Source organism: Aulonocara sp. 'chitande type north' Nkhata Bay, linkage group LG18, assembly GCF_057382095.1.
Source record: "Aulonocara sp. 'chitande type north' Nkhata Bay isolate Kocher_YH1m ecotype deep benthic linkage group LG18, A_spYH_male_GT1.1, whole genome shotgun sequence".
NCBI lineage: Eukaryota > Metazoa > Chordata > Actinopteri > Cichliformes > Cichlidae > Aulonocara > Aulonocara sp. 'chitande type north' Nkhata Bay.
In genome coordinates this window covers 33,869,047-33,889,297 of record NC_141361.1, presented here as the reverse complement: position 1 = coordinate 33,889,297, position 20,251 = coordinate 33,869,047, and the positions used below count along the sequence as shown (strand labels likewise).

The window sequence follows — 20,251 nt, the reverse complement described above, 5'->3', positions numbered from 1 at the left end:
TAGTAAACCATCCCCTCGTCTTCCCGGCCTTGTTGTGTGTACCTTAGAGGTTGAATTATACATTAGCCGTACTTCCAAAAACATTTAGAACTGAGATGGCAGCTGTTAGCAGAACTCTGATGCTCACCAGGAGCACGTATCCCCACTTTCAAAACCTTAAGTTGTCAAATCCACGAGCCCTACGTGGGGCCAGAAGTGCAAGTTCCCCTTTACTGACACACTGTAAATAAGTTTAATGCTCAACAACACAGCTAACAGCCTCATGCACTCGAATTTTTGATGTTTAGGCCACAATAATAATTTCCACTTCTGGATAAAGATCGCTCCGTCTTCATGCTTCATAAGAAATTAAGTGTGTCACGTCTTTAGTTATTTATTAATGGCAGCACAGTCATGCACACCATGTGCTCTGTGACATCTGAAGAGTTTGTGCACCACGTTGTTTTTTCTTTGTTTTAATTGGTTAATAATTTTAAGCTCAACCTCCCAGGTTGTTATGAATGGGCCATGTTTTCCTAAATGTTGTGATTCACAAGTGAACGATGTGGAACATACTTCAGACAGGACTTATTTAAACGGTTGAAAAAGATACTACTTCATATGGGTCAAATATTTTAAGAATGTTTCTCAGTGTAAACTTGTAAAGAATCTTTGGACAGCATACACAGCTACCTGCTGCCTCTCCTGCACTGTTAGATGGATGTAAATACAAACACATTTCCTCTTGCAAATGATAAACAAGCCACATGTTGCTTCAAAAGTAGCACAAACAAAATAAAAAAATGACTCAACAATGATGAGTAGAGCTAGACTGATAATCAAGCAGACATTTTACATTTTTGTGCCTCTACAAATTAAGAAATTTATGATTAATGAATCAAGAAGACGAAACACATGTGCGCCCAAAGTCTTTAAACATCCACTTAGTCTGTAACGATAGTGTGGCACTATGGAGCGTTGGTTTTTACTCAACTTCAACATTTCAAATGTAAATTCAGCTGTGAGTTTTTATTTATTTCACTGTAACAACCCCAGAAAAAGACATTTGTTTAAGATATTGTTCTTGTATAATTTCTGAAGTAATGCACATCTGATCTACCAAACTTTGAAGAGAAGCAATAAGGAAAACAAAGAGCTTATTGTTGAAATTATCCTTTGTTAAGTTGCTGTGTGTCCTACAGAGAGAATGACTGAGCGCTCCACCAGGAGCTGCAGTTTTTGTTATTATCTTTGTTTTATGATCTATCCTGTACATTTGGCTTTTCAATGAGTACAGTAGAAAAATACAATTTTAATTTAAGCAAAGATCAGTTCGAGTCTGCAGGGATGGGATAAGGTCCTCGTGGCTCTAAACAGTCAGTCATCTTGTGGCGTCCCCTTTAGACTCGACCTCTGCTTCTTCTGATCCTTCTGGCCCATGATGCGGTACAGTTTTTTTCGTGCGTCTTTCATTCTCTTCATCTTGGCTTCTTCGTCTTTCTCCTTTTGCTGGAGGAACTCTTTATGTTTGGCATGATGTGCTCTCTGGGCCACCTTCTTCTTGTAGTGATGCACTGTGCTCAGAGCTCGTAGCAGCTCCGCCACCTGCCACAACACGAAAAGTCAAAGCAAAGATCAGTTAGCACAGGGTCATCCTGAACAAACTGGGTGTTGTGCTGCATCGTTTCTGTCAATCATTGCAACGCTGTCAGATCAGTGATTAATCTGGCACCACAGCTCTCTCTGGTTTGGCAGCTTCATGTTCTCAGTATATATGAAAACCTGGACATTCAGCTAGGCTCTGTTTCCTCTCCACCTACACTAAGACTATCACTTACTGTGTTGGGACCACAAATTCTTAACGAGCTGCAGCACTCATACCGTAAAGTCAGGTTGTGCTCACCTTCCTCTCATGGGGCTCGCGTATCACACTGGCTCTCTTCAGGTCTCTGGGCACCTTTCCTTTGGGTTGCAGTAGTTTGGGTTTGCTTTTAAAGGGGAGGGCCTTCTGCAGCTCCTTGGGGATGTGGAGTGGGTTGAAGTGCCTTGGGGCTCGGGTTATTGGCTAGAAGGTAAAGGAATGTATTTCAGGGTATCGGTTAGTGAAGGTGTACGATGACAAGTGAGGGTACACACAAAGACAGAAGAGATGATGACAATGACAAACACTACACAGCCAGGATTTGGTACTGGTTCACACATCACCGAACAGTTAAAGAGCAAAGGTTTGCATACTACAGATTCCTCTACAGTTCATATATATTTCTGAACAAGTGCCACGTTTACCTTTTCTGTGATGCAAAACAATTCAACAACAAACTGATCTGATCACAAATGTTGTGCTCTCTTCATTAAAAGGACAGTTTGAGCTTTTTACGTCTTATTGCAGTTCTATTAGTTTCATATTCAAAGGCACACTGGCACACTGAAATAGCACCTCCAAGTCTGAGGCCACGGTCCTCAGGTGGAAAAGAGTGGAACCTTCAACATTGATGCTTTGTTTGTTTTTTGTACGATTATCAGTTAAATAAAGCCTCTAAATGCTTCCCTCTTCATTTAAACGTGATACGGTGATCCCAGCACTTCCTGGGAAACAGGGTTGCAGTTTCAGGGAGCAGATCTCTGTTTCTATCTGTTCTTCACTTGTGCACTTTAGAGTGGTCATCAGGCTGAGTCTACCTTGTACAGCGAGTCAATGCTGGGCTTGTTACGGACTCCCAGGTCATGTTTGAGCTGCCCCACGGTCCTCATGCCCGACCAGCTGTCCTTCTGGCCAACAGGCAGCAGCAGTGAGGTGACGGGGTTGTAAAGCTGAGGAATACTGACTGGATACCAGGAGCGCAGGAACACAATATCTGCAGAACAAACACCGACACTAAGACACGGAGTGGTAGACACACATCACTGAAACATAAGTTAATTAATCATTTGGATTTGATCAATTTACGAGATTATAATCTGCATTATTTTTATTTCCCAGGAACTGGCAACAACTCTTTGTCCTTCCTATAGGAGGGTTTAACTGGTTTAAAGCCTTAATACAATGTAAGAGCTGCAGGGACACATAGTATTTATAAACTAACAGTAAAGTCAGCAAAAACAGTCACCACTCATAAGCAGGCGGTCCTCAAACGTGGCTCTGAAAGCTCCCGGAGGAGTCGACAGCGCCTTCTTTATCTGACCTCTGACCCCCGACACCGTTCGTATAGAAGCACCTTCAAATTTAGCCACCTCCAGCACCGTGTTAAACATGCCCTGTGGAGAGAGGGAGCAAACCGTCAGCATTACACAATCACCTTCATCTCCTGCCTTTTAAACGAACAGCACAAACATGAACATGCTTCCTCCTACAGCTACACACGGAGTAAACAGTGACGAGCGTCTTCCACTCACTGCTCGGAAAAGTATGACTTTGCTTATCGACTCTTTGGTGACCCAGTAAATGATGTTTCTCTAAGTGTTTTTAGGTAATTAGTCTATTTACATGCTGACATAAAGTGAGCTTCAGATGTAGCGTACCTTGATGAAGCAGGTGTTTTGGAAGATCTTATAAGGGTAACCAATTAGTTTGAGCTTCTTCACAATAGTGACTGATTTATCCAGGTCCAGGACGACTCCTGTGGCTGCAATGCGGAAATTAGCCTTCACAGAAACACAAAACAGGACTTTGAGATTCAATGAGAGTACTTTACATTAAAAGAATTACATGACCAGACTTGATGCCACCTTACAAAAGTACACTAACAAGCCTCTGTCTCCAGGTAAACACTCACTTTAACTCCTGATACTGACTGAACAGCCAGAAAGCCGGTGCCCTGTGGAGTGATGGGACCTGCAGAGAAACAAAGGTTAGAATTTATTTCATCAATGTAAACATCGCAGAGACGTAAACTTTGACACACACTGAGACGCACCTGTGTACACAGAGCTATACTGCAACAGACTTAAATACTAAACGTTCAGTGTAAGCTACCACAGCTGCAATGACATGTAAAAGTCATAAACCCACATTTTATTCTCAACATATCACATGTTCAACCTGAGAAAATGAACCACTTGAAGACAAATATCAGGCCATGATTAGCACTGTAGAGACGAGGAAAACACGTTTTCTTTTTTTATTGTGATTAAAATGAGCAAATCTCTGGATTTAGTTTGAATTTAAACTGTACGCAGCATCCAAACATTTTTGGAACTGGTGTTAGGTATGTGCTTCTACTTCCTGAAGTCTTACTCTCATTAGAAGCCTGAATAAACGTATCGTGTGAAGCCATTCAAAGTGTAGTTGAGACACGCAGAGTGAAATCTGCGTGTAAACCGCAGTCATGCTCTGAATGCAGCTCACCCCAGATCGAGGCTCCACAGTGCATGTGTTGCGGTGTGTATTTAAGCAGGCGGTGGCGTCCATTGTGATCCTCAATATGATAGAGAGGGATGGTCTGGAAGCGGCGCCAACCCAAGGACAGGATCAGGGGGTCCCGTGTCTTCAGGATCCGCTCATACCAGCGGTGCTTCTTCAGGCGCATCTGACATACACAGAGTACAACATCTTATTTAACCATTATATCTTAATAAGGGTATTTACAGATGTGGGAAGTAACAAAGTACAAATACTTCATTAGTGCACTTAAGTAGAACTTTCAGGTATCTGTACTTCACTATGTTTTTACTCCCTACATTTTTATTTTACAGCAGAACTTTTGTTCTCTTCTTTGTTGTTCCTCTTATTTGATCAGGTCTCTTCCCTTTGCACAGATTGCTGGCTGGAAAGGACGGGAACATTTCTTTTTGTTTTCTTTTTAGGGTCTGCTTTGTTTACATGTTTTCAGGTGTTTTGTGCTCTAATAAAAAGCAAAAGAAAACATTTTAAGATGTATACAATTTATGGATTCATATACAGATATTTTTAAGAATAATCATTCTATTCTTATTTCATTAAGAACCTTTGAAAAGTGCAAATGTAGCACATACCTGCAGGTATCCTACATTGCCTTCACTGGTTCCCAGGCCTCCGATGATGACGGGGTAATGTGGGTCAAAGTTCGTTACAAACTCACAGGGTAAGGAGGAAATTTCTAATCGGACGTACATCCCTGGCCGGAAGCCTTCATACTGCACTCTCGACTCATCGTCCATGTCTTCAAACTCAGCTCTGTTCAGCTGAACAAACAGTGGAAGAATATGAGACATAAACAGAGTCTTAAATGTGAACGTCAGACTGATGGACAGTCTACCTCCGCCTGCTTCTGCATCTCCTCCTTCAGATCGTCGAAGTACGTGGCGTCACCATCGTCGTACTCCGTGTCGAAGCGCTCCTTCAGTCTGCGTTTCTTTTCAAGGCGCTTGTTCTTCTGCACCTCCTCATCATCCATCTTCACCTGTTGGTCTTCATCGTCAGTTTCATCTTCATCACTTTCACTTTTCTAATGGTAAAAAAAAGTGTGTGTGACAAATAACCTTTGTTACATTTTTGGGATGGGTTTGTAGATATGTGCCCCCCCCGGGCGTACTCAGTAATGCCGGGCTTACACTCTGCGATTTTTGGCTCATTTTGAGCCGATTTTTCAGCCGTGCGACCGCTTTGGTGATCGGTCTGAGTTTGGCCTTCATCGTGTAGTATACGTGGGGTAACGAGGAGCGATTAACACCTCACGACCAGCTCCCCATCATCAATCGCTTGGTCGTGAGGCTGTCGCTGCTCACGCTGTGCACGCGCAAACACATGTCGGTGAAAAAGACGGCGCAGCACGGCTGTGCAGCGTGTGATCTGGACACAAGTGATGGAGGCACAACTTGTAGAACTTTGGAAAGCTCATCCGAGCCTTTTCGATGTGGCCTCACAGAATCATCACGACCACAACAACCGTGGAAATAGTTGGATCTACATGCTGCTCAATCACAGCTGCCTGATCATGTTTTTCATTAGCAATTTAGCAAAGTTGATGGTGGTGGTGTGTCTGTGTGAGTGAAAGACAGAGAGAGCGCGACAGATTGTCTGTTATAACCTTCATGTTACGGAGGCTCAGTGTGAGCACTCAGGTCGATCAGAGCCGTATAGTGTGACCCTGCATCGTGACCTACTAACTTCTAACCCCTGCGAGTCAATCGTGCAGTTTGAGCAGAAGCTGAATAACACGACTGAAAGAAATCGCAGTGTCTGCCCAGATTAAGCAACTGTTGCTGATTATTTTTCATTCCCATCCACCACATTGATACCACGCTGTATTCTGAGTCACGTACCTCGGCCTGATCCTGCTCCCCAGTCGTGCCTTTGTGAACTTTTCCTGTTTCCAAATCTTCAAAGTCACCGTAGAGCTCCTCTACATATAAGAGAACAGAGTACTTATGATGCATGGTGACAAATCTACTCTTAGCTGAAAGTCTTTGTAATCAGTCACTGTCACATTACTACTGCACATAACTGAACTCAGGTGTTTTCGACCAGCTCTGAATACAGCGAACAAAACGCTCCTCCCCCTGAACTCTTACCGTCTTCTTTGAGCAGCGTTGCAGCATCCTGGCCTTCCTCCCATTGACCCGTCACAAAACAATCCCTGATTGAGTTCAACATCTGAAAAAGAAAACAGACCGACTTATTCTAATATTCTTGACAACATCAGCTGCTCTTGAGTCGGAGTTCTGTTGGAAAATACCGGACCTCTTCTAATTCCCAATTGTGGGAAATGTCGGGGATGAAATGGGAGCAGTCTAAAGCGTCGGCCTGAACTTTTTTGCTTTTCTGCGGGCGATTAACTCGAAACAGTCCGCCAAGCTCCTCCTCCTCCTCCTCAGAATCTTCCGCCTCCACCACTGCAAAACAAGGATCAGCAGCGCTTGTCAAGATCACATCCTCGCGTATGTGATGCAAACATATCGCTGAGTAGTTATGGAGGACTGATGACCTACTGTCAACATTACCATGCTTCACCGGGCCAATGGCAACAGTAACTAACGCTGGCGTCAATGATCAATGATCAGAAATGAATTTTCATGAAAAATAATTGAATCCTGATGAATCCAGTGAAGTGTGAGTTTGTGTATGACAGATATAAAACAAACAAACATTATTGGTTGTTACTGATGAAACAAACAGGATACCTGAACCATAAACCAGCTTCCTCAGGTTGGGGGCAGCTTCCTGATGCCGCAGAAATGCTGCTGATGCTTTCTGCTGCAGGCCCTCCTTCCACTTGAACGTCCCTACAGACAGATCACAACCAGGAAGGACAACAGTTTGTTTTTTAGCATAAAATTGAACATAAACTAAATGTAAATAAACCTGAATGAGTCGTGTGGTACTTACCCTGCTCCTCCTCTTCATCACTGTCATCGGCACCAATCTCCTCTTCCATCGACTCATCGTCTTCATCTCCATCCTCCTCATCATCACTGTCTTCCTCTGACTCTTTAGAACAGTGCCCAGAGTCTCCGGCTCTCTCGGCCTCGCCTTCTCCTTCGCTGTCCGCCTCGCCCCTCTCCAGCTCATCCTCGCTGTCTGCAAACGCTGGTGCCTCTGCGATCACCTCCTCCTCTCCTTTCATCTCCTCCAGCTTCCGTTTCTTTACCGGGGGAGTGCTGCCTTTGGTGGCTTTTTCAGATTTATCTCTCACCTCTTTGAGAAATGTGGACAAATCATCTTCCTCTTCCTGGTTCTCCTGGTCACTGCCATCATCATCCTCATCACTGCTGGACCCACTAACGTCATCCTCCTCCTCCTCCAACCCAGTGAAGACCACCTTCCTCCTCTGTGTTTGTGTGTGTGCATCCCAGACATGTATCTCTCGAAGTCCCTCCTGCACTCTAACACAAACAGGACAAATATCTGTTACACAATCTTTTTCAAACAATCGATCGCCTGTTACTTTGTGCGCCTCAGCAGACGTGTGTGTCTGTGTTGTACCTGTACGGTTTATGAACATGGCTTGTTAGCCAGCTAGCTGATAGCTCCGGCTCACACTGCATCACCACACTTACAGCTGTCATGGAGAACTTTGTGATGTCTTACCCACTCTGCTCGCTGATGTCTGTGGGATCCAGGCCAGCAGAGCCACTGAAGAGCGAGACCTTACTGGCAGCCATCTTGGCGTCTAGAGTGACATGTGTTTCTATGAGGGACTGGACCAGCTCTGTGGTAGGCCGCACTTCCTCCTGCAACAGGGTTCGAAGCCTTACTTCAACCCTTGAATCCTGGGCCAACATTTTACAAATGCACTTCACACCGTTTAGATGCAAGCTACACACTGCCATCTCGGGAATACCTGCAGCTGTTTGACGTGGTTGGCTGGGAGGTCGATGTAAACGGCATCTTTGTCATACACGACCCCTCCGACCCCGGCCATGGGTGCGTAGAGCAGACGCTCCTTCTCATTCAAGGCCCTCTTCTTCTGAGTACCAGGCAGCGGACACGGGTCTGGCAGGAAGTTGGCGTCTGACATCTGAAAGTCTCCTACACCTACAGACGGGACAACACACAGCACATCACTCCAGTGCTTTCATGGCTTTGTTTCATACTGTCAGTCTGCTGCAAAGCGCTCCGTCTGTGTACCTGGTATATGGACCTGGCCTTTGTTTTTCAAATGTGTCCCTCTGAGGTAGCCATACAAGGACACAGTCCGATCACACTTGGGGTCTGTTCTGAGCCTCTCGGGGTCGGTCAAGTCCTCAATACTGAGGAGAGTAAGACAAGAGCAAAGACTGAGTTCACAAAACCCCAAACAGTCGCTTAAAGAAACATCTCTTTAAACATGTACACACACTAAATGTGATCATCTTTGATAAACCAACACGGTAACCTTCTTAATAACCTTCTGAACCATGACACACTCGGCCTGTTTTCAAAGCTGTGAGGGTCTTTGGGGGGGGTTAGGTCTGTGTGTATTGCTGAGCCTTGGCTCCTGTCGGTCATGGTCAAGGAGGTTTGGGTTGGCTGCCTGGGGCTCGTGCTGGGGTGGCCGGCCTGTGGCGGCGTCAGCTGCCTGTTGTCTCTGGTTCTCGTAGGCTAAGGTTGGGCGATATGTAGAAATTTTCCAACCAACAAATGTCAGTTCAATAAATGACGATGGGCGACATATTCGTGCAGGCGTAGACGCTCTGATGGGCAGAGCACCGTAATCATGCACGGACTGATTTGTGCGTTTAGAACTCAGACGTTTCACTTGGAGGGAATATTTTACCTTCCTTTCTTGTTTGTTTAAAGCTACTTCTTGGATTATTTATTTATTTGAGACACGCCAAAGCTCACAAAAGACTTAACGTTACGTGGGAGATTTTTTTATGCTCGCTGGAGGAAACATTTGGATTTTTTAGCTTGCTTTTTGTTTAACTTTGTATCTGTTGTTTGGTCGAGTGTCAGACAGATAAACACTGGAACGGCCTGTAAACACGGTTAGTGTATTTTTCTGAACAGAGGCTGCTGCCTCTCCTTCCTTTATGAGTTTGAGTAAATGAATCACAGCTGGGAGATGGCGCTGTTAAAATGGTGCTGTTAGCAAACTTACTCACAGCAAATAAATCAATAAATCGCTCTTGTAAAAACGATCAGTGAAAGGTTCAGCCTTCTTCTTCATCCTGGCGTTGTTGCCGCTGGTGCAGGGTCCGCTCTTCGGCAAAGGTTTCTCCATTTGGTTCTGTCCGAGGCGTCCTCAGGTGATGCGTTGACGGTGTTAAAGTGAAAGGCTCAGCCTATCGTTGATATATTCGTACAATCGCCCAACCGTACGTAGGCGCCCCATCCTGCCTTCTATGGCTGGGATGGGCGCACAGATGTTGCAGTGATGTGTGGCCTTCATTTGCAAGTGACAAAGTCTCTCTCTCTTTCTCTCACGCACGCACGCATGCACGCACGCACGCACGCACGCACGCACGCGCACACGCGCACACACACCTTTCTCCATTCCTTTTGTTTTTTCCTTACAGGTGCAGCAGTGTGTGATACATTGTGCATTTCCTACTACACCCCCTCCTGCCTCAGCTTACACATAGTCATACTTTACTATATTACATATAATTTAACACCTGAAACAACCCTGATAAAAAATATTCAATAAACAGAAGCAGCACATGAACCAAAGGAGCCCACAGAGCACGTCAGGGAAAAGCAAACTGTGTTTAGCAGCACTCAGATCATCACTCTGACTGCACGGCTGACCAGACCGGATTAAAAAACACTGGTCCAACAACAAGCTACACGTTGAGCAGCTGGTATATCATCGCCTCAACGCCATCCTTCGTTGTGTTTGTTGTTCGTGTCGCATACAAATGCCACCATGACACTCTTTGCTGCTTTGTTGTAACAGTACCACACACATTAGGTGGTGCTTGACTGGTGGAGTACAGGCATTGGTTAATCCGGTGACGATTAGCATACAAACTGTTCTACCACAGCTGCCTGGTGCACAGGGCCAGGTTTGGACTACAAGCTCAACTGTCTGCCTGAGAGGATGCTCAGTGACTGATTTACTTCTTGTGAGGGAGCAGGAAGCCCCACTGACCGGGCTCTGCGTGCACCCTTTTAAATGCAAAATGCATGGGGTGTATGGGGGCTCGTCCGGGATCGGTGGAGGGTCCGAAGGAGGGACAGCTTCGGCCTTCTGTCTTCGCTGGAGGATCCGAGGGACCGCTCCAGCCTTCATCCGCCTTCGCTGGAGGATCCGAGGGACCGCTCCAGCCTTCATCCGCCTTCGCTGGAGGATCCGAGGGACCGCTCCAGCCTTCTGCAGCTGGTGGGCTGCGTGTCCGTGTGTGCAGCTGGTGGGCTGCGTGTCCGTGTGTGCAGCTGGTGGGCTGCGTGTCCGTGTGTGCAGCTGGTGGGCTGCGTGTCTATGTGTGCAGCTAGTGAGCTGCTCGTCTGTCTTCGCTGGAGGATCCGAGTAACCGCTCCAGCCTTCGTTTGTCTTCGCTGGAGGATCCGAGTAACCGCTCCAGCCTTCTGCAGCTGGTGGGCTGCGTGTCCGTGTTTGCGGCTAGTGAGCTGCTCGTTTGTCTTCGCTGGAGGATCCGAGGGACCGCTCCAGCCTTCGTTTGTCTTCGCTGGAGGGTCCGTGGGACCGCTCCAGCCTCCATCAGCTTCGTCTGCCTTCATCCGCCTTCGCTGGGGGGAGGGTCCGTGGGACCGCCCCAGCCTTTGTCGTCGCTGGAGGGTCCGTGGGACCGCTCCAGCCTTCATCCGCCTTCGCTGGAGGGTCCGAGGGACCGCTCCAGCCTTCGTCGTCTGCTGGAGGGTCAGTGGGACCGCTCCAGCCTCCATCAGCTTCGTCTGCCTTCGTTTCAGCCTTCGTTTGTCTGAATCAAACTTTTCACTTGGGGTTACATGTTTGATTTTTGGGTAGGGGGAAATGTTACGTTTCGGTGTGTCAGTGTTTTGTTTTTGCAGGACTTATGTATTTCCTGCTTTACTTTGAAAGTCTGTGTTATCTTGGTGTGTTCAGTTTACATTTTCCCTGTCTCGTCAGTTCTAATTTGCCCCAGCTGTGTTTCCCTCCTGTGGTCCATTTCCTGATTGCTCCCTCTATGTATTTAAGCCTTGTGTTTCAGTGTGTCATGGTCGCGATCTCCCCCGTGTTGTAAATAGTTTGGTGTTTTGTTGTAAATAAATAGTCTGTTGTAAATAGTTGTGAATGGGTTTGTTAATACTTTCGTCATGGGATATTTTCGTTTTGGGATTTTGGTGGAGAGCCTTCGTGGTTTTATTTTCCTTATCTTTGTTTTTCTACGTTGCACCCCGGTTGCCTAGGCCGGGGTGTAACAGTGCTCTCTGAGCCATTTCAGCACGCCGTGTGAGTCGACACCTTCTAGTCTGTTACTTGGTCAAAGGAGGCTCACAGCTAAGCGTGTCCCTCTGTAGGAGTCATCCCTGGTATTAGAGGCAGTTTCTCAGCCACCATTTGAATTCCAAGATGAAGATGATGCTGTTGCTTGCTCTTGCATCAGTGAAACACTGTCCTCCTACATTAACAGTCAGTATTTCAGATTAGCTTATGTGGCAAACTGGGAGTGTGCGCATCTGTAGAGCAAAACACTGAGAAACCTTTACTCTTGTAACCCCTGTTCTCTGATAATATGTGGAAGGTGTCTCACCAGATCACCTCTGCAGAAAGCTTGTCGTTAACGTTAGACTGAATGATTCTTCAGCACCTTGTAAATGAAAATGTACGGCTCCATCTTAATGCAATCATGTGTATTTACCAAGTTTGAGTTACTGGTACAAACACGACTTTAGGCTGAGCATTAAGGAAGCTACAGACAACTGAACAGTCGTAAGCACTCACCGGTCAGCCAGGATGTAGGGATGGGATGTCTGCCACACCAGAGGACGAAACTTCATGACGGAGATGAAGCGGCCGAGGTTCTTCACCTCCTGGTTCTGATACTCACCATACACCATGCCAGACAGATAAAACAGTTTGGCCCCCTGGTGGTTGAGGCACAACAGGTCACAATGTTGTCACAGACATACGAGGTTTTACATCAATGTGCAACTTTTTTCCAGGAGTACAGACGTGGGTTTACCTGGTACACCTCAGTCCAGAAGCGATGTTTGAGGTTTTTCTTTGTCTTTCTCAGAGTCTTGTTGTTCTTGAATGCATCCAGATGAGTCAGCACGCCCATGATACGAGGGAAACCGTGTACTTGACAGATATTGAGAAACTCAAACGTCTCCATCTCAAAGCCAAAGCTGGCATCAATCAGCATCAAAACCTGGAGACAAAAGGAAGCAAAGCATTTCTATCGTTTTATTCATTTTACAACTTCCAGTCAGAAGTCACGAATGTCCTGCTCATTTTTAATAACTTCTTTGAACTGTTATTTTATAAACTGGGTGTGCAAGTTTATGTTGGATTGTCTCCAACACACAAAGGGTTGTGGACCTGGCTTTTAACCAGAGCCCCCAATCCTCCTTAGGGTAGCAGCTGGAGCTCTGAGGGGGCAGAAGCTCAGCATTAGCATGCTTCCCATTTCAAAACCAGTTTTGATGCGCGTCTAGTTTTTGATTTGCTGTGAAGTTAAAGAATCGGGACGTCGTTTGCCTTCATTTTTCCATCCACTTGGTGCAATAGCACTGATAGCTGTATATGAGCCCGTGTAGATCAGAAACAATCTAAAATGAAACGTATGCTGTATTATTATTCCAGTTATTTCCACAGAACAGTTCAAAGAAATATTTAAAAGCCCAGAATGACCACAACATTAACGAGTATCTGTAAACGTGTGACCACAGCTGTAGCTCAGCACTCTCTTTACCATCTATGTCAGCACTGCTAACACGAGGACATCTCACATCACAGCACCTTTATCTGTTTTAGATTTAAGCTGTTTATTGAATCATATTTAGAATTTCATTTATTGAGCTCTTCATTTTGCAGAGGTTACCTTTTGTTCAGTGATACTGTAGTTATTTATTGAGCTACATGGTTTTTCATATTAGTCACCATTGAAACTAACACTGGATTCATTGGAAACACTATCTTTGGTGTGCAGATTGGAGCATCACAGGAGCGAAACACCAGCTTTCTGATTAATAAATGAGCTGATCGACCTCTGCAGCCACGGCCGACCCCCCATTTGTTGGCGAGTTAAGACATTCGTGTTTTTCTCACCCAATAAAGGCAGATTTAACGTATCAGTTTACTCTTTTGAAACACTTACCAGGTCAGCCACCTTTGCAAGGTCGATCATTGAGTTTATGTCATTGTTACACTCCATGAAAGTCAGCCGACGCTTCTTGCCTGGAGCAGCACAAAATAACCAATTAACATAAACGCACACATACAAATAAATAAAGTAACATTATGGACGCATACAAAAAGATTTGTTACTGTGTATTTAAATGTTTTTGTGGCTGCGTATTTATTGTTTCACCAAGGCCAAAACCTCTTTTAAGGCCCTTTGCTGAAGTTTTAATGAAGGTTGTGCTAAAGCCGCGATTACACTTTCTACGGATGCAGTGGTGCACAGCACACCATCACTGGACTCTAGCAGTGGAGGTGTGTTCAGTACTTGTCTGACTGTGTTGTGTCAGGTTTAAGTTTGTGTTTCAGGAGTTGGGCGCTCACCAGAAACGATAGTTACAGGTCCACATATGTCTGTGAGCTTCTGCCGGGTGAAGTTTTTGATCAGGCAGCGGATCAGGGTGCTTTTCCCGACCTTAGGGGGGCCAACAACGACAATCACAATTGGAGGCGGTTCCAGGGGAGTCCGGTCTACAACAGGCACGTGGTGTTTTTTGGTTTTTATGTCCTGGGCCCTTTTTGAGGAACAAACAAAAATAAACACCAACACAGTCTGAAGACATGAACTTGACTCATCTTATTATGTAATGCACAACACTGACCTGTGGAAGGTTTTGGCCATGCGGACCGCAGACTGAACTGCAAATGCTTTGGGGTTGCGTTTGCGTTCATCCTCCTCTGTTGAGCCATTTTGTTTCTTTAGCTTCTTCTTCTCTGCCTTTGGGCCACTGTGCTTCTGCTGATGCTGCTTCTGCTTCTTAACTTTCCCATCCATCCTGTCTACTACACACACTGTTCACATGCAGTTTGACTGGAATCTGTGGACAGAGAACAGGTTCCACTCAATTTATAGGTATGGACAGGCGTCATCAACGTGACGAAAAAAAGAATTAATATGAATTAATATGAAAACATTTTGATTTGATTTTTCAGTTATATGACATGTATGTACAACTCTTTTGCTTTTTCATGATACTTAGGACAGTTATGACACGGCATAATACAATACAAGGAATCTATGATATATTAGTTGACCCTTTGCTTTTATTCGAGCATTCAAAATGATCACATCTTAGGATTTTCCCCCACATAACTAAACCTTGCAGCCAAATTTCGTGGAGTCAAAAGACTTGATATTCATCACCTTCATTATGCATCATGTATTAACTTTTACAGGAAATATTTGTTTCTGGGATGAATTTTAGTGGAGAAGCAGGTATAAAGTGATATAACATTCAAATAAACATGTATGTTTACCTCTACTGAACCACAGAACTTCAGTCAACTGAATTAAATTTCACCTCATTATTTACACTTTTTACTTAAGTATATTTTCACAAATAAACAGACTTAATACACACAGGAGTAGTTGACTGTACTCCAAGTATTAACACACACACACACACACACACATACACACACACATACACACACACACACAGTCACCTAGAGCTGGCTTCCTCAGCTCTTCATCTTCCTCCACAGTTCCTCTCAGAAGCAAACACTTTCTCTAGATACACAAAGGCATTCATAAATCCTCGTGCTGTTTTCAAATCCATGTTGGAAAACGCGAGAGGACACTAATACACATTTTGGCTCTAATATTAACAGAAGCCACAACATCAGAAGGACCCAGTTTGTCTAAGATATGGAAAATGTCCCCTCAAAAAGCGACACTACAAAGACAACCCCTGCCTCCATCCAGTGGGATACTTCCTTGAGAAAACCGATATGACTCAGGTACTTTACAGGCCGACAGGTTCGCTCTGTGAGCGGAATTTGCCTTTGTTGAAAACATGTCTGTCAGCCTGGAGGACCAAACACTGCGTCTCTGCTAAACCTGCGTGTTTATATGAAATGTGCGGGAGAAATACAAAGCACAAGTGCTACTACCTTAAATTAAACCAGTTGTAATCCACTCCACGTTAACACCCGCTTTTCTTCGTTTTCACGTGTGAACTGTGACCTCCGGCCCGGAAGTATATGAAAGAGTCACGTTCTAGCCAAACGGGTGCAAACAAAAACAGACGGGAAAGGTTCCGCACGGTGAGCGGCTACAAGTCTCCGTACATTGGCGCCTCCTGCTGGCGGTTCTCTCCGTACTAAGTATACTGATGGAGATTTAAAGCCAAAATTATTTTGGTAAGCGTAATATCAGGATTAAGAGGTGAGCTCCTCCAGGACACGAGCAGCTCTGCAGTGAGTACCACCTCTGGGGTTTATAGTTAGCCAAGTTTAGCAACTGTCTTCCTCACGACTGGAATGTGTTCATTAACACAACTTCAATATAATTACACTAACACAAGTAAATTCCAAATTACTAATTAATTCACATCACATTTAACAGTTTTAATGCCGCAATCATGTCAACAGTCACGTCAGCCTGCATCAACACAACATTTAGAACATTTGGGCTTAACTGGGGCCACGTTAGACAATTACAGGTCAGGTAAGACACTGGCAAATGGTGTAGTCATAAGCCAAGTGGAGTTTGTGCTGGATGTGGTCCAAATGTCATAACATACCGTATATTTGGCCTGAATTAGCACAGGTAAGAATATTTTCATCTATTACCTGATAAGGCGACACATCTGTAACTACCTTCTGTCTCTGACAAGGACATTATTTTGCCAGATATGCTCACACGCTTGAGTCATGATAAAATAATTATACATGAAATTAGCAAATTCAGTCGATGACTGATTGGAAACGCACCTCCCTGTCTATATAAGGACCCATACAGAAATAATTTTGCAGCACTCAAGGTCCCAGTGCACACAGTGATCTCCATTATCCATGAATGGAAGAAGTTTGAAAGCACCACGGCTCTTAGAGCTGGCCTTAGTAAGGGAGATGAACAGGTACCTGATGGATAGTCCAACAGAACTCCAGCATTGCTCTGTGGAGAAAGGAGAACCCTCCAGATGGGCAACCATTTCTGCAGCACTCCACCAATCAGACCTGCATAGTAGAGTGGAGGGAGAGAAGCCACTACCCAGTAAAAGGGACATGATAGCCCCCCTCTCAGACCACGAGATACAACATTTTCTGAACTGAACAGAATCTGAACCTTTTTTTTGGCAGCAGGCACTGGGAGATCAGTCAGGGTCAAGGAAAAGATGAATGGAGCGATGTACAGAGATGTCCTCGACGATGGTAAATGGACTGATTCTTATATAGCGCTTTTCTACTCTCCTGGAGCACATGCTTTTGCAGTGCTTTCTAACTAACATTCATACACATTCATACTCTGATGGATGTAATGGAGAGCAGATGACCTGCTCTACCTCCTGAGCTACAGCCACCTACTCCAAAGTGCTCTGGATCTCAGAAAGGGTCGAAGGTTAGTCTTCCAACATGACAATGACCCTAAGCACACGGCCAGTTTAACAAAGGAATGGGTTCAGGTCGATGTTGTGAATGTCCTCGAGTGCCCTGGTTGGACCCCAGAGTTGAACCCAAATGAACATGTGAAAACAGCTGTGTACCAACACTCCTCATCCAACCTGATGAAGCTTGACAGGTTCTGCAGCGAGGAATGGGAAAAATCAGATTCCGACTTAAAAAGACTTAGCATATAACGTTTTTGTTTTTTATGTTTAATATATTTGCAAGAATTTCAAGCAAAGGTTTTTCACTTTGTCATTATGGGGTGTTGTGTGTAGAGTTTTGAGGGAACACGAATTTAATCCATTGTGGATCAAATTATCAATGACCTAACCCCACTAACTGCATGTCTTTGGACTGTGGGTGGATGCTGGAGTACCAGGAGGCAACTGTGCTAACCACTGCTCCACCCATATGTATTATAAGTACTCCTTAAAAGATAAAGGACAATGATGGGAGGAAAACACATGTTAAATAAGCAAAAAACATCAATACAAAAACACCAGTAGGAAGATACGATAAGTCAAAATACTCTTTATTTTTCTCAGATTTTGAAATAAGATGCAGGTGATCAGGGGGCAAATATAGAAGGGAAGTAACTGGTCAAAAAAAGAGAGGGACATGAGAAGCCTTTGCTCCATGTAAGATCAGGAGGTAAAGAGGATCCTAGGATCATGAAAATGTGCTCGAACTAACTGCACAGTCAAAAATTCTGCTATTTAACTATTTGTTCTTATAGTTTCTTTCTAAATGTTACTCATCATATTTTATACAATTTATCAATACTAGAGTTTCTTTCTTCTGCACCAGCAGCACTCACAGCAGCTGCCAGGTAAACTTAGTGTTGTATTGTTGAACAACTAGTGTGCTTAAAAAAATAGTACACTGTTCCAAAAAATAGTAATGTCAAAGTATCTTACTGTATATTTTACAGTTTTGTACTGTCTTTCTAGAATATCAATTATATATATATATATATATATAAATATAATAAAACAATTTACTTGTTTTGTAAATATATTTTTTTGTGCATATTCAGATTGTAAAAATACATTCAGAAATTTATCATAATTTCACAAATATTTGTTTGTTATGTGAGAGAATGATCTGTTAAATTCAAATGTAATACTATGGAAAAATATATAAAATGATCGAAAATTAATGAGAATAATCAATAATTAAAGGAGTATTTGAATTATAATTGTGCTGAAAATTTCATGTCATCTAGGTCTGATTCAATAATTCAGAGGTAACAAGTGAAAATATAATTAATAGGAATAAAAACTAAAAAAACATATAAAACTTTGCACGGCCACGCTGTGCTAATTATATATTTCAAAAAATAAATGTAGAGGTAGGAATTGGCCTCTGCACCTGGGGTGAGGGTGTGGCCATGAAAACAATGTGACATGCCATTGGCTGTTGGGACACATAATAACATGACGCTAAGCATCGGCCAATGAATGTGAACTAACAACCACAAGGTCGCGGCTGCACTGAAAACATCCTAATATAAAAGTATTTTACTGCATTTCACAGTTTTGTTCTGTTCTTCTAGAACATCATTAAAGTTACGTAAATAGACTGATTCCACATTTCAAATGTAAATTAACGTTAAATCACTGTAATGTAATAAAACATCATTTTCATGATTATTAACTGTGTCTGTCTGTACATATGCATATTTAGATGTTAAAATACATTCACAAATGTATCATGATCTCACAAATATCTGTGCGTTATTTGAAAGATTGAACTGTTGAATTCAAATGTAATGCTATGGATTTGATTTGATTTGATATACCTTTATTACTCCCACAGGGGGAAATTTCATAAACCTGCCGACCTATTGCACGCAATGGCGGCGCCATCTTACCCTCCGATCATACATACATTACACAAAACATCACATGGGGAAGGAGGTATAACAATGGAAAATGCACCACATGAGGAAAGATAAGGATAACAAAAATCACTCCCCCCAGACTGAGCTCCAACAGGGAGATCAGTTTGAGAACAGAAAAAAACATCTCTGCACGTAGCACATGAAAACAACTTGTCAGTCTGTCCCAGGGAATGCAATCCATTATTATTTAAACCAACTGTTAACTGTATATTTCTGTACATTTACGCATTATGATTCATATTGCCACATTCATTGACCTTGTTTACAGGTAATTTCATTGTTTGATCACGTTAAAATGTTCCTAATTTGATGTCTAAAAGCACTTGGAAAAGGCAGAATCCCATGTAAAATTAGCTCAACAAACTCTACTTTCATTACTGGAAATAACCGTATTTTTATGAGGAAGTTATTTTCTGTTATTTTACGGTAGTATTTTGGCGCCCCAGCTGCCGGAATATTACCGTTTTTTCACGATGTTTTTTTTAACAGTGTAACGTTTGTGTTACACACATTAATAGGACAGAATTTGCTGTTACCTGAGCAGTAGCAAAGATCTCACACTTGATGGTGCCAACAGACAGATTATTTTCCAAAGCAGTATGGCACACTGTGACTACAACAATCAGAGAGGGCTGAAATATTGCCAGCCTAATAGACAAGACACAGGAACAAATAAAACTGTTGTACTAGTGAAGTAGGTACAGGAAGCTGCTGTTTTTCTAGTGTTCAATGAGGCTGACCTGAATCCAGTCCTTTAATGTCAAATCTTACTGTTACAAGCACTCGTCATCATCAGGATTATTATCATTAGCAACATGATGTGAAGAGTCCAATAAACCCGGAGCGGCCTTTGAACTTCCTCTCTTTACCATCAAGTGCTTGTTGTCATTTGGATGATCCATTTTCACCTTGATCCTAATTTAGCAGCATCAAAATGATTTCATCTGGCATGTAACCCTCAACCTAACCTGACACAATGATGTGGATATGGCCTGGAGCGGTCCACCATAGATGCATCACGAGCATTTCTTATAGTTTTCTGTCTTTTAATATTAGTGACGCAATCAGCTCAGTTATTGTAAAATAAATGAATAAATAAAGTGGCACGACACTATCTATAGCCTGAAAGGTCCATAAGTATTTGAACAATGGCACAAGTTTTGTTATTTTACCTCTGAACACCAGCATAATGCTTTTTAAATAAAAAATGTAGTTGAAGTGCTGACTTCAGCTTTATTTCAAGAGGGTTTAA

At 43.4% G+C, this 20,251-nt stretch overlaps 1 protein-coding gene across 2 annotated transcripts; it reads right to left on the bottom strand.

The window, feature by feature from the left end:
- Window positions 1–438: 438 nt before the first annotated feature.
- Window positions 439–15,725, bottom strand: bms1 (BMS1 ribosome biogenesis factor). 2 transcript variants are annotated; one of them, XM_086272374.1, is made up of 23 exons: window positions 15,600–15,725; window positions 14,309–14,524; window positions 14,031–14,221; window positions 13,624–13,703; window positions 12,487–12,675; window positions 12,246–12,388; window positions 8,525–8,646; window positions 8,238–8,431; window positions 7,985–8,127; window positions 7,283–7,779; window positions 7,078–7,179; window positions 6,638–6,789; window positions 6,469–6,550; window positions 6,220–6,299; window positions 5,214–5,357; window positions 4,951–5,139; window positions 4,325–4,505; window positions 3,753–3,811; window positions 3,499–3,621; window positions 3,087–3,234; window positions 2,659–2,834; window positions 1,883–2,044; window positions 439–1,584 (listed from the first exon to the last, which is right to left on the bottom strand). In XM_086272374.1, exons 2-23 carry the CDS (start codon window positions 14,479–14,481, stop codon window positions 1,357–1,359), a joined length of 3,558 nt encoding a protein of 1,185 aa, XP_086128500.1. In that variant the 5' UTR covers window positions 14,482–14,524; window positions 15,600–15,725; the 3' UTR covers window positions 439–1,356. The 2 variants fall into 2 exon arrangements, with proteins under 2 accessions (XP_086128500.1, XP_086128499.1); XM_086272373.1 differs by having other exon boundaries at window positions 441–1,584; window positions 5,214–5,402.
- Between the last annotated feature and the right edge of the window lie 4,526 nt (window positions 15,726–20,251).